Source organism: Rana temporaria, chromosome 3, assembly GCF_905171775.1.
Source record: "Rana temporaria chromosome 3, aRanTem1.1, whole genome shotgun sequence".
Taxonomy (NCBI): Eukaryota; Metazoa; Chordata; class Amphibia; order Anura; family Ranidae; genus Rana; species Rana temporaria.
Window position 1 is genome coordinate 418,658,606 of NC_053491.1, and position 18,260 is coordinate 418,676,865.

The 18,260-nt window shown below is 44.4% G+C and overlaps 1 protein-coding gene across 1 annotated transcript; it reads right to left on the reverse strand.

Annotated features, from left to right (window-relative positions):
• Positions 1 to 6,340: 6,340 nt before the first annotated feature.
• On the reverse strand, positions 6,341 to 8,322 carry LOC120933117 (beta-4C adrenergic receptor-like). Its single transcript, XM_040346122.1, has one exon. It carries the CDS (start codon positions 8,200 to 8,202, stop codon positions 6,970 to 6,972), a length of 1,233 nt encoding a protein of 410 aa, XP_040202056.1. The 5' UTR covers positions 8,203 to 8,322; the 3' UTR covers positions 6,341 to 6,969.
• Between the last annotated feature and the right edge of the window lie 9,938 nt (positions 8,323 to 18,260).

The following is an 18,260-nucleotide window of genomic DNA, read 5'->3' on the forward strand; positions in this document are numbered from 1 at the left end:
TTCTAAATGATTTTTTTCTTTGTCTAAATTTCTCACTTCCTGTTCCTCCTTAGTAAGCTTGCCCCCATCATCCGAGCCGTTCTGGCTGGGGGTTAGTCAACCAGAACAGCTTACTGAGGAGGAACAGGAAGTGAGAAATTCAGACGAAGAAAAAAAAACATTTATAAGGGAAATCAAAAGAAAAGGATAGTGAACCAACAATGCACTAGCTTAAAGGAACCTATTTAGAAAATAAAAATGAACCTTTACAACCCCTTTAAAGCGGGAGTTCACCCATTTCTATAAAAAAAATATTTCTTCCCCTAGATTCCTGCTCGTTCGGTCTAGGGGAATCGGCTATTTGTATTAAAATATGTGCAGTACTTACCCGTTTTCGAGCTGCATCTTCTTCCGTCGCTTCCGGGTATGGGTCTTCGGGAGCGGGCGTTCCTTCTTGATTGACATTCTTCCGAGAGGCTTCCGACGGTCGCATCCATCGCGTCACTCGTAGCCGAAAGAAGCCGAACGTCGGTGCGGCTCTATACTGCGCCTGCGCACTGACGTTCGGCTTCTTTCGGAAAATCGTGACGCGATGGATGCGACCGTCGGAAGCCTCTCGGAAGACTGTCAATCAAGAAGGAACGCCCATTCCCGAAGCCCATACCCGGAAGCGACGGAAGAAGATGCAGCTCGAAAACGGGTAAGTACTGCACATATTTTAATACAAATAGCTGATTCCCCTAGAGAAAACGAGCAGGAAGCTAAGGGGAAAAAGTGCCCTCTAAGGGTGAACCCCCGTTTTAAGTATGCCCCTCAGCTCCCTCTAGTGGCCATGATGCAGTGTTTCCTCTTTTCATTTAAAATAAAACAGTTTGAAAGGGGAAAGTATTGAATTATGACCACTAGATGGAGTTGAGTATCATAGAAACAAAGTGTGCTCCTCGGCTCCATCTAGTTGTCACAATGCAGTATTTTCCCCATTCACATCTTTTTTTTTCTTTTTTTTTTAACATATAACATTCAATTTGCAACAACTATAGCTTGAGAACATTCTATTTTTCTCCATTCCCCTTTTTTTTTTTTCATAAATACATGCCAAAGTAATTGGCTTGTTTAAGTAGACCCACAAATTGTTAAGCTTTCATAAACTTAAGGAGATTGTACAACTTGATTGCAACATCTATGGTCAGTGTCTAAGATAGAGTTTGTACAGGGGACAGGTACACTTTATATAAGATCACTTACATGTAATGCTGTAATTCATGGCTTATTCAAGCAAAATGTGTGCAAAATGCAATGGGAAAGGATTTATAAATTCTGCAGGAAAGTGATGGCGTTGATGGCATAAACCAATCCGGTTACAGCAGTCATCTTTCTTCTTTGAATTAGACGCAGACAGCTGGCACCTGATTGGTGGCTGCAGGCAACACCCCCCCCCCCCCCCCCCCCCATTCTTCGTCCCCTCCAGTCTTTATAAACCAGTCCCGGCGGAATTGCTGCTCATCTGGTGCTGTTTTACTCTGCAGCCTCGCCGCTGCCTTCCAAACAAGCGGCTTCATTCACTTTCCAAGGGTTCCCTAGCTCAAAGGCAAGGATACAGAAATTTAACTATTAACATACCAGCGCATAATGACTGGACGCTTCATTCAAAATAAACAGGTTAGGCGGCTTGACGCAAAACAGTGTCTCCCTATGGGGCAGTTCCCAGAAAAAGGGGACAGGGGAAACACAGCACCAGATTTATGGCTTACAAATCACTCATGACCTTAAGCGACAACATATCCGATTTACCGGAAAATACTGCTGTGTATTCCTATATTAGCATCCCTAGAAAGTGCATACAGAAATGCTCGCCATACACGGGGGAATCATTGGGCCTGATTGCACATCCAGTATTTGGTAAATGAAACGATTTAAAGAGAACCTGTCACAAAACGCCAAGCGCAATGGGATCTGCAGGAGTTCTCTACCCGAATAAAGCCCAGGCTGTCCAGGTTAATGTTACAATGTAAAATAAATTCTCTAAACAACGTGCTGCCATGTTAAATAACTATCCGCAGGGTGCTGGGCATGGGCAATGGCTCATTGGAGGGCAGGCTGACTTTTCTTGCCAATGGTAGACTGAATTTAAACAAAAAAATTAACATATTGTAGCTTATCAATCATTAGATGTGGTGAATGCCTTAGTTTTCTTCTGTTAGGCCTCGTACACACGACCGAGTTTCTCTGCAAAAACCAGCAAGAAACTTGCTGGGATTTTTTTTTTGCCGAGGAAACCGGTCGTGTGTACATTTTTCTACGAGGAAACTGTCGAGGATCCCTGTCGAGCCAAAAAGAGAGCATGTCTTCTTTTTCCTCGACGGGAATGGAGAAACTTGCCTTGTCGAGTTTCTCGACAGCCTAACAAGGAACTCGACGAGTAAAACAATGTGTTTTTCGCCCGTCGAGTTCCTCGGTCGTGTGTACGAGGCTTTAGACTTTTTCCTTCTGCTTTCACTTGGTGATCTGCCCAGTAATACACCTCTTGTATTAGAGTACCCTCCACTCTGGATGAAGGAGCACAGGGGGGCACCTTTGGACAGCAGCATTGTCAGTATGTCAGGCTGGGTTCACACTATGTGTGGTGCGGGGCACAGCAGGGGATCTGGTGCGTCCCTGTTCTCTGTTTCAGTCTGAATGAGGTCAGAATTTTTGCCTCAACTCGGACCTGAGATGGAGCCAAAGACGCACAGGACTCTTCTGCTGTGCACTCCGCGGCCGCCCTGGAGATCTGTGAACCTGCTCCATTGAGAGCCGTCCACACTCTCCCGCCATGCGAATTGAATGTGGGGAAAACCACATGCGATTCCCATAAGTGTGAACCAGTCTCAGAGTTTTAGGCTCCCTTCACACCTATGCATGTTGCTTTTTGCGTTTTTTTTTTACAGCGCTATTATTGCGGTCTTGCCGCAATTTGCATTTTTTTTTTTGGAGGGGGTTTGATATTGGGCAGATTTAAAAATGCAAAATGCAAATCGTGGTTAAAACACCCTACATGCTTTTCTGCAGCTTGAAGTCTATTGAACCAAAAAAAGCAAAAGAAAAAAAAACAGTTTTGTGTTTAAAAAAGTCTCTGACCCTTTCCGAAAAAGGCACAAAAATGCATTGATGCGAATGGGTTTCATAGGAACCCATTCTAAAAAATAATGTGCTGAGTTTCTGCAAAAAGCAATAAAAAAACTCATTGGTGTGAATGGAGCCTTAGATGTACTAGAAGATTTAGATACACTAACAAATGGAAGCCAAACTTCAGCCAACACTCAGTTACAGTAAGAGCCGGTTCACACTGCAGCGGCACGACTTCGGGGGCGACTCTGCAAGGCGTCCTCTGTATAGAAGTCAATGCAGGTCGCCCCGAGCCGCCCCCGAAGTCGTACAGGAACCTTTTTCTGAGTCGGAGCGACTTGCGTCGCTCCTATTAGAACGGTTCCATTGCATTGAATGGGATGCGACACGTTAGGCGGCTGAGCCACCTGTCGTGTCGCCCCAGTGTGAACCGGGTCTAAGAGTTCTGTTCCTTTTGGGATGAAGGTTTTACATAAATAAATAAAATAAATGTAAGCACCCCTGTCCGTGGTAAATGGGTTGTTGCCTCAACTCCTTAAGTGCTACATATCCAGGACAGCTTATTCTGTTAAAAAAAGCACAGACTTTCTGGCAGGATCACCAGGTGAAAATAAAGGAAAGAAAGCCTAAAAAAGAAAACAAATGCAGCCATCACATCTAAGAATTGGTAAGCTGCAAAAACATTGGTGATCTAAACCACCAATTTAGAGCCCCTTCTAATCTGCACATGCATGCATAATGTCATGCTCGCCTATGTCGAGAAAGGAGCAAACGTTGCCATGCAGCACAAAAAAAACAAACACCTAAAGTGGTATTAAAACCAAAAAGGTAATATATTGCAGCTTACCAATCATTGGTTGTGGTAACTTTCCTTTTGGCATAAAGGTAAGTTGTAAGTGTCAGTGGTAAATAGTTTGTCTCAACCACAACCCTCCTGGATAGAATTTTCTTAACCACTGTATAAACAAAACAGAAAAAAGCTGGAACAAACTTTTTTGCGCTTTTTCAAGCTTCTTTGAGCTTTTTGGGTCACTCTCAAAAATGCAAGTTTGGTGGGTTTCTTTTCTGCTTGTTGGTGCATATGCCTGAAAAAGCCATAGGCCCAGATTCTCAAACGACTTACGACGGCGTATTGCCATGTACGCCGTCGTAAGTCCGAATGAGAGCCGTCGTATCTATGCGGCTGATTCTTAGAATCAGTTACGCATAAATTCGGCTAAGATACGAGCGGCGTAAGTCTCTTACGCCGTCGTATCTTAGTTGCATATTTACGCTGGCTGCTAGGTGGCGCTTCCGTAGATTTCCGCATCGAATATGCAAATTAGCTAGATACGCAGATTCACGAACGTACGTGCACCCGGCGTAGCAAGATACATCGTTTATGTAAGACATACGCCGGCGTAAAGTTACCCCTCATAAAGCAGGGGTGTTTTACGTCGTTTGCGTATGTCGTCCGTGAATGGGGCTGGACGTAAGTTACGTTCACGTCGACTAGGCATTGAGCGGGCATAATTTAATTTGAAAATTCGACGTGATACTGAGCATGCGCCGTTCGAAAAAAGCGTCATTTACGTGGGGTCATGATTAATTTACATAAAACACGCCCCCCTGTTCCTCATTTGATTTAGGCGCGCTTACGCCGGCACATTTACGCTACGCTGACGTAACTTTAGATGCAAGTGCTTTGTGAATACAGCACTTGCCTCTCTAAGTTGCGGCGGCGTAGCGTAACTACGATACGCTACGCCCGCTTATATTTACGCCGCCCTACGAGAATCTGGGCCATAGTGTGTATGGACACATTGACTAACATGGAGGGGAGTTTCTAGGCAGAAAAAATAAAAGCTCAAAAGCCTGTAGGAGCTGCTTCTTTGAGCTCATTTGAGCTGCAGCGTGCATGAGCCCTTTGTGGAAAAAAACAAAACAAAACGCTTATGCTCTGTTCACACCTAGGCGTTTTGTTTTCAGGCAGGTCAAAAAGGTCACCAATGTAAAAAGCAGAAAACACCTGTAATCTGCCAAAAAAAAGAAGCTCCTGTACTTTTTTGAGCTTCAAGCATTTTGCTTCAGATGACAAAACACTCAGATGTGAGCAGGGGCCATGGAAATGAATGGGATTTGTCTTGTTGGGTGTTTTTAGAGCTAAGGCTTAAAGCAGAAAAAACGCCCAAAAACGCCTAGGGGTGAACGGAGCCTTATGCTCAAAAAAGCTCAAAGGAGAAGCTCAATAAAAATGTGCACAAAAGCACAATCTTCAAGCTGAAATAAAAGCTCAAATGCCTGTAAAAAAAGCTTTTTTTTTGAGCTGCAGTGTGCCTGAGCCCTAAGTTTCATGCACACTATAAGCTAAAAGAAATGCAACAAAAATGCTGCATGAAAAACTCTCAAAATGGCATTTTTGTGCTAGCTTTTAGCAGTAGTTAGGAGTGTTGAGTTTTAGTTTCTGCTGGCAAATCGCTCCCAAAACCCCCCCAAAAAAATCGTTTTTGTCTGATCCTAGAGGCTGAAGCTTAAAAAATGCGTGCATGGACACATAGGGAAACACGATTTGCTTCTAGAAAAAGAAAATGCTCATAAGCTGCTGCTAGGTGTGTTTTTTTAAGCTAGTGTGCATGGAGCCTCACTGGCAGGATCACCAGGTGAAAATAAAAGAAAGAAAGGTTAAAAAATAAAACAAATGCAACTATCCCATCTACGAATCGGTAAGCTGACTTCCCCTGTTCACACTAGTGCGATTTGCAGGGCACAACCATGGAAATCACGTTATTCTCTATGGTGGCCGTTCACATCAATGCAATACAGTGCAATAAAGTTTGTGAAAAGGTGCAGGTGCTTTTTTTTAATGCTATGACGTGCCCTTTTGGCCCCTCGTAGACTTTAATGGGAAAAATGCATGTATGTGCTTTCTGGCATTATTTTGTGATTCACAACCTAATAAACGCATAAAAAAGCACATAAAAACCCATAGAAATGCACTGAAAATGCATGATTAAGCAGCAGCTCTAGTGTGAACCTAGGCTACAGGTGCAGGCTCTGCTTCCAGCTTAAATAGCAAGTCACAGGTCTGAAGCAAGCATGCAGCCAGTGAAGTCCTGTCCTGCGCTCGTGTTGCGATCAACAGTCGTAAAGCTTTAAAAAAAAAAAACAAGGGCAGCTTTCGTTTTAATACACATTCAAATGTTTTGTAAATCGCTTTAGCCTGCTCTACAACACTAAGGTCTTGCTTTGTAAATAACAGGATTGCTTAACATTTCACTTGACTTGTATCTTTTTTTTTTTTTTTTTAAGAAGGAAATTTTTGATTTTTTTATAGCTATCCAAAACACAACTGTCCAACTGACAGCACTTTACATGACCTGCAAACCCAAGTCATTGATTTTCTAGCAGATCAGATTCCTTTATCCAATACTTGGTAAGTCAACACTCATTATGAATGACTCAACATCGAGATTGGCGTAAAAAAACGTTTGGTCATAAGAGACGCAAGATCACCCCGTGTATGGCCAGTGTAACATTTTCTAGAAAATTAGAATAATTTCCGTTGAGAAACATTTTAATTTCCTAGAAAAAACCCTGCTAATATTACATACATGTTCACCATGGTATAGTAGTAGTCAGACAAATACGGTATAAAAGACATATAAAGCCTATAAAGAGAAACTATTGTTGGATTTACCCAAGAGGAGTATCAAGTAAACACTTAAAACAGCTCTTCTATACTGTAGTGTCAATTTGATCACAGTGAATCCTTAGACTTAGAACATTTGGGACTCACAAAAAACAGTAAGTACTCCTTTGTCGAAAAAAATGAAAAACAGGTAATCCCTACGGCCACGAATGCCGTACGGCAAAGGGCTCGGCGGAATGAAGGCTCCGTTCAGTGGCTTACACGTTGGACTGATTAGGTTGGTGGGGATGTCCGTTACTGTTTTTCAGACTAGTCTCCTCAGTCCGGCTACTACACCGGCTACTGCTACTCAGGCTGCCGTTGCCCATTTCGGCGTCGCCGAGGTGTTTGAGGCCATCGCAGTCCAGCTGATTGCTTGAGGAGTATTGATTGCGTTTAGCGTCCTTGGATAACGCGCGCAGTTTGCGGTCGGCCAGCCGATTGCAGCAAAGCAGCTTTGTAAACGCCTTCCTGAAATCCGGGCTCCTGCAGTAGATGATGGGGTTAAGCCCTGAGTTAATGTAACCCAACCAGTTCAAAAACAAGAAGACGCTGTCGTCTATTAACGAAGTGCAAAACACCTTGATGATGTTGGCCACGAAGAAGGGCAGCCAGCAAAGGGTGAAGACCCCCATGATGAAGCCCAAAGTCTTTAGTGCTTTGTGTTCTTTGATGGCCAACAACCCCGAGGGCCTCCTTTTCGAAGTCCTTTTGTTTTTGGTGGAGGGCACGGGGGTCCCGTTGAACCTTACTTTGTCCTTTTCTATCAAGTTGACCTGCCGACTGGCCACTATGAAGACCCTTGCGTACACAAAGATCATGATGACCAAAGGGACGTAAAAGGACATGGTGGAAGACACAATGGCGTAAGGCATGTTGGTAACAAAGTCGCAGCATTTGGGGTCATCGTAGCAATTCGTGGCTATGATGTTTTTGTTATCCCTCCACCAGTGCATCATGATGGGCAAGAACGATATCAAGGCGGAAATGGCCCACACGAAACAAACGATCAACCTGGCTCTTGCTTTGGTCACCAGCATCTCGTACTTCAATGGCGAGGTGATGGCGATGTATCTGTCCACGGCTATCACGCACAAGGTCTCTATGCTGGCTGTCACGCACAGGACGTCCACCGAGGTCCACAGTTCGCATACCACGATGCCGTAGAGCCAGTTGCCGGTGACTAGGAGGGTGGCACCTGGTGGCACCACTAAAACGCCCATAATGAGGTCAGCGCAGGCCAAGGAGGTGATAAAGACGTTGGTCATGGTTTGCAGCCTGGGAGTCTTGGCTATGGCTATGATCACCAAAGAGTTCCCAACCACAATGAGCAGGATCATCAAGGTCAAGGCTGCGCCCATCAGCCACTTCTGGGATGGAGTCAGCTCATAGTTGCTGTTGCGGTTGCTCAGGGCAGTCTCGTTCAAGCTGTCCCCCGGGCACAGGGACATGGTGGCTCCTTACAGCTGCTCCGGCTCTCAGTCCTGGTGGGGGCCACACACAGGGGCCAGCAGAGCTCTCTGCAGCCCCGTGGAGGAGTCGGAGCGCTGTGCCATGTCAGACAGCGAGCGAGCAACTGGTGAGAGCGGCGGACTGAGCAGAGGACTTCACTCTGCCGGGATGAGGGGAGAGGCGGGGCTGCACGAAAGTGACAGCTGAGTCCGGGCAACGCCAGACCGAGGGGAGGAGGAGGAGGAGGAGGACGGAGCCTGGGCTGCAGAGATAGCACTCTAATCTCAGAGGTAGCACTCTAATCACAGGCATAGCACTCTAATCACAGAGATAACACTCTAATCACATACATAGCACTCTGATCACAGAGATTACACTCTAATCTCAGAGATAACACTCTAATCTCAGAGGTAGCACTCTGATCACAGAGATAACACAATAACCTCAGAGATAGCACTCTGATCACAGACATAGCACTCTAATCTTGGAGATAGCACTCTAATCCTAGGTGAAGTCCGATCTACAGAGGAAGGATAGCAATGTCTGGGATGGAGCTCATCTATCCAGCACACCCGAAATCATTCTCTACTAGTCTCCCTCAACGAGACCTGATCTCCGAATACCGTACATAACACAACAGAGATTTGGATTAACCACCTGATCGTTGGGGTGACTTTTTTTGCACACATTACATTTTTTTCTATTCATTTTTTGTATATATACAGTATATATCTATATCTATATATATCTATATATAGATAGATATATAGATAGATAGATAGATAGATAGATAGATAGATATAGATATATATATATATATATATATATATATATATATATATATATATATATATATATATATATATATCTATATATATATATCTATATATATATATATATATATATATATATATATATATATATATATATATAGATAGATATTTATAGATCTGTATCCATATATATGTATATAGATCTATATATACATATATATATATATATTATTTGTTTTTTTGGGGGGAGTAATGAAAAGAAAACAAATGTAACGTGTGCAAAATATTAAACAAATTGCCCCAGAGGGCAGGTGGTCGATCCAATCTCAATATTGTTATGTACAGTGTTTGATAATATGCATGAATGATAAATAATTGTGCAAATATAGCATGACATATAATAAAGCTACAACCAATTTTATTTTTCATGGTCTTTGCTTTTAGAAAAAAAAAGAAACAAAAAACAAAAAAACAAAAAAAAAAAAATATATATATATATATATATATATATATATATATATATATATATATATATATATATATATACTGTCAATCTAAAAAAAAAAAAATGAATAGAATTTTTTTTTAATGTGTGCCAAAAAATATATACATACATATATATATATATATATATATATATATATATATATATATATATATATATATATATATATATATATATATATATATATATATATTAAAGCAAAAACCCTGGGAAATAAAATGGCTGTAGCTTTATTATATGTTGTGCTATATTTGCACAATTATTTATCATGTGCATATTAGTTAGCAAACATTGTACATAACAAAATGGAGATTGAATCCATCACCTGCCCTCTGGGGAAAATGTTTTAATTTTTTGCACATGCTACATTTGTTTTCTTTTCATTACCCCCTCCCCCAAAAAAAAAATGTATATATATATATATATACATACATATATATATATACATATATATATATATATATATATATATATATATATATATATATATACACACACTATATTACCAAAAGTATTGGGACACCTGCCTTTACACGCACATGAACTTTAATGGCATCTCAGTCTTATGCCCTGTACACACGATCGTTTCATCCGATGAAAACGGACCGATGGATTTTTTCATCAGATATCCGATGAAGCTGACTTTCATCAGTCTTGCCTACACACCATCAGTTAAAAATCTGTTCATGTCAAAACGCGGTGACGTAAAACACAACAATAGAAAGAGAAAACCGCCGCTCCAGATGAATACACCTCAGTGGTAAATGGATGGCTCAAAACCCGGTGGGTGCAGGCAATGCACAGAGCATAAATGGAAGAAGAGGAATTATGGACAGCCGCACTCCAATGAAAAGTAAAAAAGCTGTGCCTTTTATTCTAGTAAAAAACACTACAAAAGCAAAAAAACAGCAAACAGTGGGGTAATAGAGCTGACGCGTTTCACATTGATGAACAATGCTTAGTCAAACACAACGACGTGCTGAGAAAAATGAAGTTCAATGCTTCCAAGCATGCGTCGACTTGATTCTGAGCATGCGTGTATTTTTAAACGATGGACTTGCCCACAGACGATCATTTTTTCTGTCGTTTTTTTAACCATCAGATAATTTTAAAACGGGTTCTAAGATTTTTCACCGATGGGAAAAAAAAATGATGGGGCCCACACACGATCGATTCGTCTGATGAAAACGGTCCATCGGACCATTTTCATCAGACGAACCGATCGTGTGCACTACATTAGTCTGTAGTGCAATATTAAGTTGGCCCACTACTTGCAGCTATAACAGCTTCAACTCTTCTAGGAAGGCTGTCCACAAGGTTTAGGAGTGTGTCTATGGGAATGTTTGACCATTCTTCCAGAAGTGCATTTATGAGGTCAGGTACTCATGTGGATGAGAAGGCCTGGCACGCAGTTTCTGCTCTAATTCATCTAAAAAGTCTTCTATTATGCCCCGAATATGCAGTCGAAAAGCCCCGAGTCTCGGGCATGCCGAAGATCATTAGTAGCCCCGAGCGCCGCCGAACAGGGACCCGAAGTTTGCCTGAAGAGACACAGCAGATCCCGCCTTCTGAAACCTGCAGCACCTATGATGGACGTCCCACTCGTCCAATCCGGGACCGCGGGACGTGTGACGTCCCTCATAGGCGCTGCAAGCTCAGAAGGCGGGAATTACAATGCCGCCTGGCGCACCATGATGCGGCTCTCCTCCTCGGCTCCTGAGGGCGATATTGATATGTACAGGGTCACGGTCACCCCAGGCACATTGGCCCTGACAGCGCTGAACCCCACATCCCAGCTCGCCTCATCGCTCATCGGCTCTCCTTTCCTCCTTGGCTCCTGAACCTCCTCGAGTCCTGGCTGCATCTGTACCACGGCTGAGGTAGGTCACCCAGTGTTAGTGTATGTTGGTCAGTGATTGTGTATGTAGGTCAGGTCAGTGATTGTGTATTTAGGTCAGTGTAGTCAGGTTACAGGTCAGTGTAGTCAGGTCACAGGTCAGTGTAGTCAGGTCACTGGTCAGTGTAGTCAGGTCACAGGTCAGTGTAGTCAGGTCACAGGTCAGTGTAGTCTGGTCACTGGTCAGTGTGGTCTGGTCAGTGTGGTCTGGTCAGTCAGTGTAGTCTAGTCAGTGTGGTCTGGTCAGTGTGGTCTGGTCAGTGTAGTCTGGTCAGTGGTCAGTGATCAGTGTAGTCTGGTCAGTGGTCAGTGTAGTCTGGTCAGTGTAGTCTGGTCAGTGGTCAGTGTAGTCTGGTCAGTGTAGTCTGGTCAGTGGTCAGTGTAGTCTGGTCAGTGGTCAGTGTAGTCTGGTCAGTGGTCAGTGTAGTCTGGTCAGTGGTTAGTGTAGTCAGTGGTCAGTGTAGTCAGTGGTCAGTGGAGTCAGTGGTCAGTGGAGTCTGGTCATGTTAGTGTACAGTATGCAGGTTATGTCAGTGAGTGTGTGTACTGACACACACACACTCACGTAGGTCAGGGTATGTGTGTCAGGTAGGTCACCCTGCGCCGCACCACACCACCGACTGCGCTGCCCCCCCCCTCAGGTGCCAGCTTGGCTTCGGGGAGAAGCCCCTGGTCTTTTTGGCACCTAGCAACGCCCCTGACTGTATGTAGCTGAAGCCGAGCTGATCCGAGCAGCTGACCCGGCGTATAAGACGACCCCTGCTTTTTGGCCAGTTTTTTTATTAATTTATTTTTTACTTTATTTCTGCCACAATGGGGCTAGCATTGGTAGGTGACAGGTCCTCTCTATAGACAAATTGGGCATCTATTAAACCCCCAATGCCTCATTTGCCCTCTAATTCAACTATTCAAACAGACATTGTGCTGGAATATCTGCATTCTTGACTACGCTAGCTGAGGAATAGCAGCTGTGACCCCAGAAGTGATGTAATACACAATGCTTCAGGCATACCTCTCAACATTTTACAAATCCACTGTGGGACATCTTGTTGAGCGGGGGGGGGATCGAAGTTGTTGAGCAGGGGGGGCGGGGGTTGCCGCAGTGCCGCGGATCACAGTTGTTGAGCGGGGCGGGATGATCGCCGTGATCAACGTTGTTGAGCGGGGGGGGGGGTCGCAGGGGTTGCCGCGGATCTCAGTTGTTGAGGGGGGGGGATTATGGCCGCGATCGAAGTAAGTTGTTGAGCGGGGGGTTGCTGTTGTCTCCTACCTGTGCACACAGCCTGTTGGGTTTTCCTCTTCTCTTCAGCTGACGCAGACCACACAGCGCTCCGCTCCGGTAAGAGCATGTCTCCCCTCTGACCTTCTTCTTCCTGTGCGGGAAGATGCAGTCTGTGCGGGAAGTTCCCGCAGAATCCGGGCGCGTTGGGAGGTTTTCTTCAGGGGGTCATTAGTCACAGGTGGGATCAGGAAATGGATCAGTTCCCTGAGTTCCTCCTCTTTTCAGTGGGAAATCAGTTTCCCACAGTCTGGCTCTTCCGTTCCACCACCAGCATTGGGGCACCCCTTTGAGATCCCCATAAAGTTGATCAGGCGGCCCTAGAGTGACACAGTCACTTTTGTCATAAAGCCCTTCTCCGACTCATAAAGTGATAGTAAACTCAATTTTTTTATTTAAACCTACCGGTAAACTTATAATAAAGCTTACCTGTAGGTTACATACTTTTAGGAGATATTATAGGGATCAGCAACCAGTGATGTCACCTGCGTATGCAATGCATACTAGCACATTATGCATTTACCTTGCAGAGGTCTTTGGTAACCTTTACGACTACTTTAAAAATTGTATCTAGGAGCTGCGGTGGCTCAACGCGATTGGCACTGCGCTGACAAGCCATTCACCTCTGCAGCTAGGGGTTCGGATCCCGGTCTCGGCTACATGTGAATTGAGTTTGGTGGTCTCAGCCCGGCTCCCGGTGGGTGTGCTATGCGAGGTAAGCCTGCACTACGCCCACCCCCCTCCCACAAAAACCACCACACTTACACGCACTCGAAATTGGGTTAACATGCACGCACTTTGACCACACGGTCTCTAAAAAGAGAGGCGAAGGACTAACGGGGCTGGTTGAGCAGTCTAGATCCTCTCACTCCCTTATAGGGAGTCCCTCTGCCCCGTTGGGCTTCAAAGCGGAGCAGGTAGGGCGGGCTGTGTGGGAGGACCCCCTCACACACCCACCATTGCCACCCGGGGCATGGAGAAAGATGGCAGATTGCCTCTGGGGGAGGCCTGCCTACTCCCAACTCCTGCAGTCTGGCTCCTCTCTCGAGTACACGCACAAAATACACTTTAAAAAAAAGAAAAAAAAAATTGTATCAAGATCACAGCTGCATTGGCATCTATTAGCTTGCTTTAACTATGTGTCTACCCGGGCCATTTAAAAACATACCTTTATAGACGAGTGAGAGAAACAAATTGTTACCCCAGCTCCATGCTAATATAAAAGTCCACAAACTGTCATCCGTTGCTCTAGCCAGGACTTTCAGGCCCCACAAATACAATACTTAAATCAGGAAGGCTGGCAACTCGGATGCTCTTGAATAAAGGTACTTTATTAGTTACATGGATACACGTTTTGGCTTCTTAGGCAAAATGTGTCAGCGTATTGACTGTACCCGTGTATCCATGTAACTAGTAATGTACTTTTATTCAAGAGCATCCAAGTTGCCAGCCTTCCTGATTTAAGTATTGTATCTGTGGGGCCTGAAAGTCCTGGCTAGAGACATTTTGCCTAAGAAGTCTTCTTAACCGAAATGCGTCAGCCTGTACCCGTGTACTCATGTAACTAATGAAGTACTTTTATTCAAGAGCATCCGAGTTGCCAGCCTTCCTGATTTAAGCTTGATAGGCCAGTGGTAAAAGAAATACTGAAAAAAAAAAATTGCGCCTGTAATGAATCAGTACAAATTGAATGAGTAACATGTGGCATTAAAGTCAATGGGACAGCTCCACAACCCCTAGCAAAACGCTAATGGTATATGCTTTGCTTTTTATTTAAAATTTTTTATCCGATTGATGTACAATTTGATCAAAATGATCAAATCTGCAAACAATCAAGGAGCCATAATTTCACTTCTGATCAATTTAGATAAAATTTCGATCAGATTCAAACCACATGTTCACATCAGTGTGGGGCTAAATAGCAGTTTCGACGGAACAGTTATTCATTCTCATGAAAATATTTAACAGCCATTGGAAGGGTAATGCTGGTTTATGCAGTCCTGCTGATAAAAAAAAATGGAGCAATGTAACATTCAAACTAATCTTTATTATATGAGTATAAGAAATAAAAAAAATACAAAAAAGAAAATTATTTTTCCTAATTTATCTTACACATGATTGGGCAATCAAAGAGAACACAGCCTGACCTTATTTACTAAGCTCAGTGACCATTAACATTAAGTGAACAGTCTGGTAACCGAACCCTTGCTATCATTTTCAGGACGTGTGTAGGCTGCCTCCGTGTTTCTGTATTTGAAGTGTGGCTTAATCACATCTGCAGATTTCATTTTGCGGTGAGGACGCTCTGTTCTTACTGCAGCTTAGTCATATTGCCAAATGTGCCTGTTCTTTATTAGTTCATTTAGGATGGGGTGTTTAAACTACCCTACCCTACCTCAAAGGTAAAACATTTTTTTGTTGCCTGGGAGTAGAGGAATACAGAATAATACCTACCTTATCCACTTGAAGACCTTGGCCTGGATTCACATACATTGGCGCATATTTATGCCGGCGTAGCGTATCTTTTTTAGGCTACGCCGGCGTAGCGCAGAGCGCCAAGCACAGTATTCACAAAGCACTCGCCCCCAAATCTACGATGGGTTTCCTCGGCGTAAGCCAGCGTAGGTGGAAGTGGGCGTGAGCCATGCTAATGAGGCGTGACCCCATAAAAATGATAGACTGAGCGTCATAAAGATACAAATAACGTACGGCGCATTCGCCGTCCCGTGGCCGCATCCCAGTGCGCATGCTCAGAATCACGTCGAAACAGCTGCCTAAGAACCGTCGAATCAATGCCTACGAGGTGAACGTAACCTACTCCCAGCCCTATTCACGTACTACTAAGGAATCGACATAAAATACGACGGCTGTTCCCTGGTCCATACCTTTGCATGAGTTGCGCCTCATAGATGGGGAATAACTATACACCGGACGTAAGCCTTACGCAAACCGCGTATATTATGCGCCGGGCGCAACTACATTCCTGAATCGACGTATCTCCCTCATTTGCATATTTGCAATGAGGCGGCCAGCGTAAATATGCGCCCACGATACGCCGGCGTAGGAAAGTTATGCCGGTCGGATGAAGCCTATTTTCAGACGTATCTAGTTCTATAGGCACGGTGCACAGATACGACGGCACATACCGTGTTTCCCCGAAAATAAGACCGGGTCTTATATTAATTCTGGCTACAAAAAAACACACTAGGGCTTATTTTCAGGGGATGTCTTATTTATTTATGGTATGTACAAAAAAGTTTCTCCCCCTATAAGCCTTTGTTTAAAGAGCTTATAAAATTATGTAATCCGTTCTGTAAAAAGATGATATCATGTGCAGTGTGTCTCCTTGTGTAACATTATTGTGGAAAGTACCTTAATTACAGTGCCGCTTGCCGCTCACGTGACCCGCTGAAGCTCTTCTTCCCTACTCCAAATACTGCAGAGGGAGGGGCCAAGATCCCCAATGACGTCAGCACCACTCTGAGTACTGCAGTGGGTAGGGGCTTAATAAAGTTTTATTAAAAAAACAACAGCTGACATCAGCCGGGAGGAGAGGAGAAGAGCTCTGGTGGGTCACGTGAGCGTCCAGCAGTGCTGTAAATAAGGTGTTTTCCACAATAAAGTTACAAAATGGAGACACACTGCACATTATATAATCTTTTTACAGAACGGATTACATGTTTTTACAAGGACTTTAACTAGGGCTTATTTTTGGGGTAGGGCTTATATTACAGCCATCCCAGAAACTCACGCTAGGTCTTATTTTCGGGGTAGGGCTTATTTTCGGAGAAACAGGGTAGTTACACTTAAGCGGCGTATATAGAGATACGTCAGCGTAAGTGCTTTGTGAATCCGAGCCCAAGCCTTTAGTGGCACTTTGTTTACATATAACAATCAGTATTTTTTTGCTAGAAAATATCTTAAAACCCCCAAACATTATATTTATATTTTTAAAGCAGAGGCCCTAAAGCACAGGTGTCAAACTGGTTGCCCTCCAGCAGTTGGAACTACATGTCCCACGAGGCATTGCCAGGCTGACCGTTAGAAGCTTGATTCTTGATTCAGAGGCATGATGGAACTTGTACTTCCGCAACAGCTGGAGGCCCACCAGTTTGACACCTCTGCCCTAGAGGATAAATTGGTGGTGTTGAAATTTTTCTATGGCATGCAGTTTTTTGGGAAAAAGTATTTTTTGCATTTTAACTTAACCCACATTTTTGATAAAGTATAAAAGATGATGTCCCGCTAAGTAAATAGATACCAAACATGTCACACTAAAATTGCGCACAACTGTGCAAGGGAGAAGGGCCAGGACAAGGGGTGGGCAGGAAGGGGCAGCTGCCCTGGGCACTGTGGTATCATGTGGGGGGAGGGGGCACCATAAGGAGATTGAGGGGGGAATTGAGAAAGAATTTGGGGGGCAGCAGGGGAATAGAATTGTTCTAGGAGGGGAGGAAATTTGAGGTTGTGTGCAGGACTGGTGATTCAGGAGGATTTGTGATGCAGGGGGGGGGGGAGAAGAGGAATTGTGCTTCAAGGGGGAATTGGGGGTTTGTGCTAGAAAAGGTTATATGGTAAAGGGTCGGGGTGTCAAACGCAATTTCATCATGGGCCGCATCAGCATTATGATTGCCCTCAAAAGGGCCGGTTGTATCTGTAAGATTAGATGTCCAGAGTATCCCCTCCCCATATATTAGATGTCAAGAGCCACCCCACCATCAGAAGTTAAGTCCCCTACTCTCCCTTACACAGTGCACCCCCTTTCCTTATGCTTCTGCTGGGAAGAAGCTGGGTGCATTGTTTGAAAGCAGAAAGTAGGGGTCTGGAGGAGGAACAGAGGAGGGCTGGAGCACTCCTGCACCTGCAGGAGAGGTACGAGGGCCACATGAAATGGCCTGGAGGGCCGGATTCGGCCCGCAGGCCTTGTGTTTGACACCTGTGGTAAAGGGGGGAAAGGATTTGTGATAGGAACAGTGACATAACGTGGGGGGGTAGCCCCGGGTGCAACATCTAGGGGGTTGTATCAAACACCAGTGTCACGTTGTCCTAATCATTATTTATACTGACTGTGTCACTCAGTGTACTACAGCTGCTATGTTCAGGCTCAGCGATTGGTGGCGGGCACGCTGTGATTGGCTGAACAGGGTCATGTGTGGCGGGGCTGGCCTGTGTGCGATTGTGAGCGGCGCATTTCGCAAACTGTTACTCCTGGAGTCCCGCCTTGCTTTCTGAGCCTCTGTCTTCTACTCCACCGCTTCAGACCAGAAATACAATTTCCCCAGCGTTGTGGCAGCCAGCCTGTCTGCCAGAGCAGATGGAAGATAAAAAAAACAGGTGAGAGTTGTGTTGCTGGCCCAGGGGGAGTGAAAACTACCACTATAGCAGAGCTGGGGGGTTTATTCCCAAGTACTGTTGGAGCTAACTCAGCGGTTTTACCTAAGCATCTGGTCTGGAGAACTCACTGAAGAATTCTTGGTGGAGGCTGGAAGGTGTGTATCTGGCCTTGGACATTGTGATTACTGACCTGAGCTCAGGATCAAGTTCCAAAAGAGAGGATGTGAACTTCTTATGGATCATGTTTGTTGGTCTCTGAGAGCAGAAGG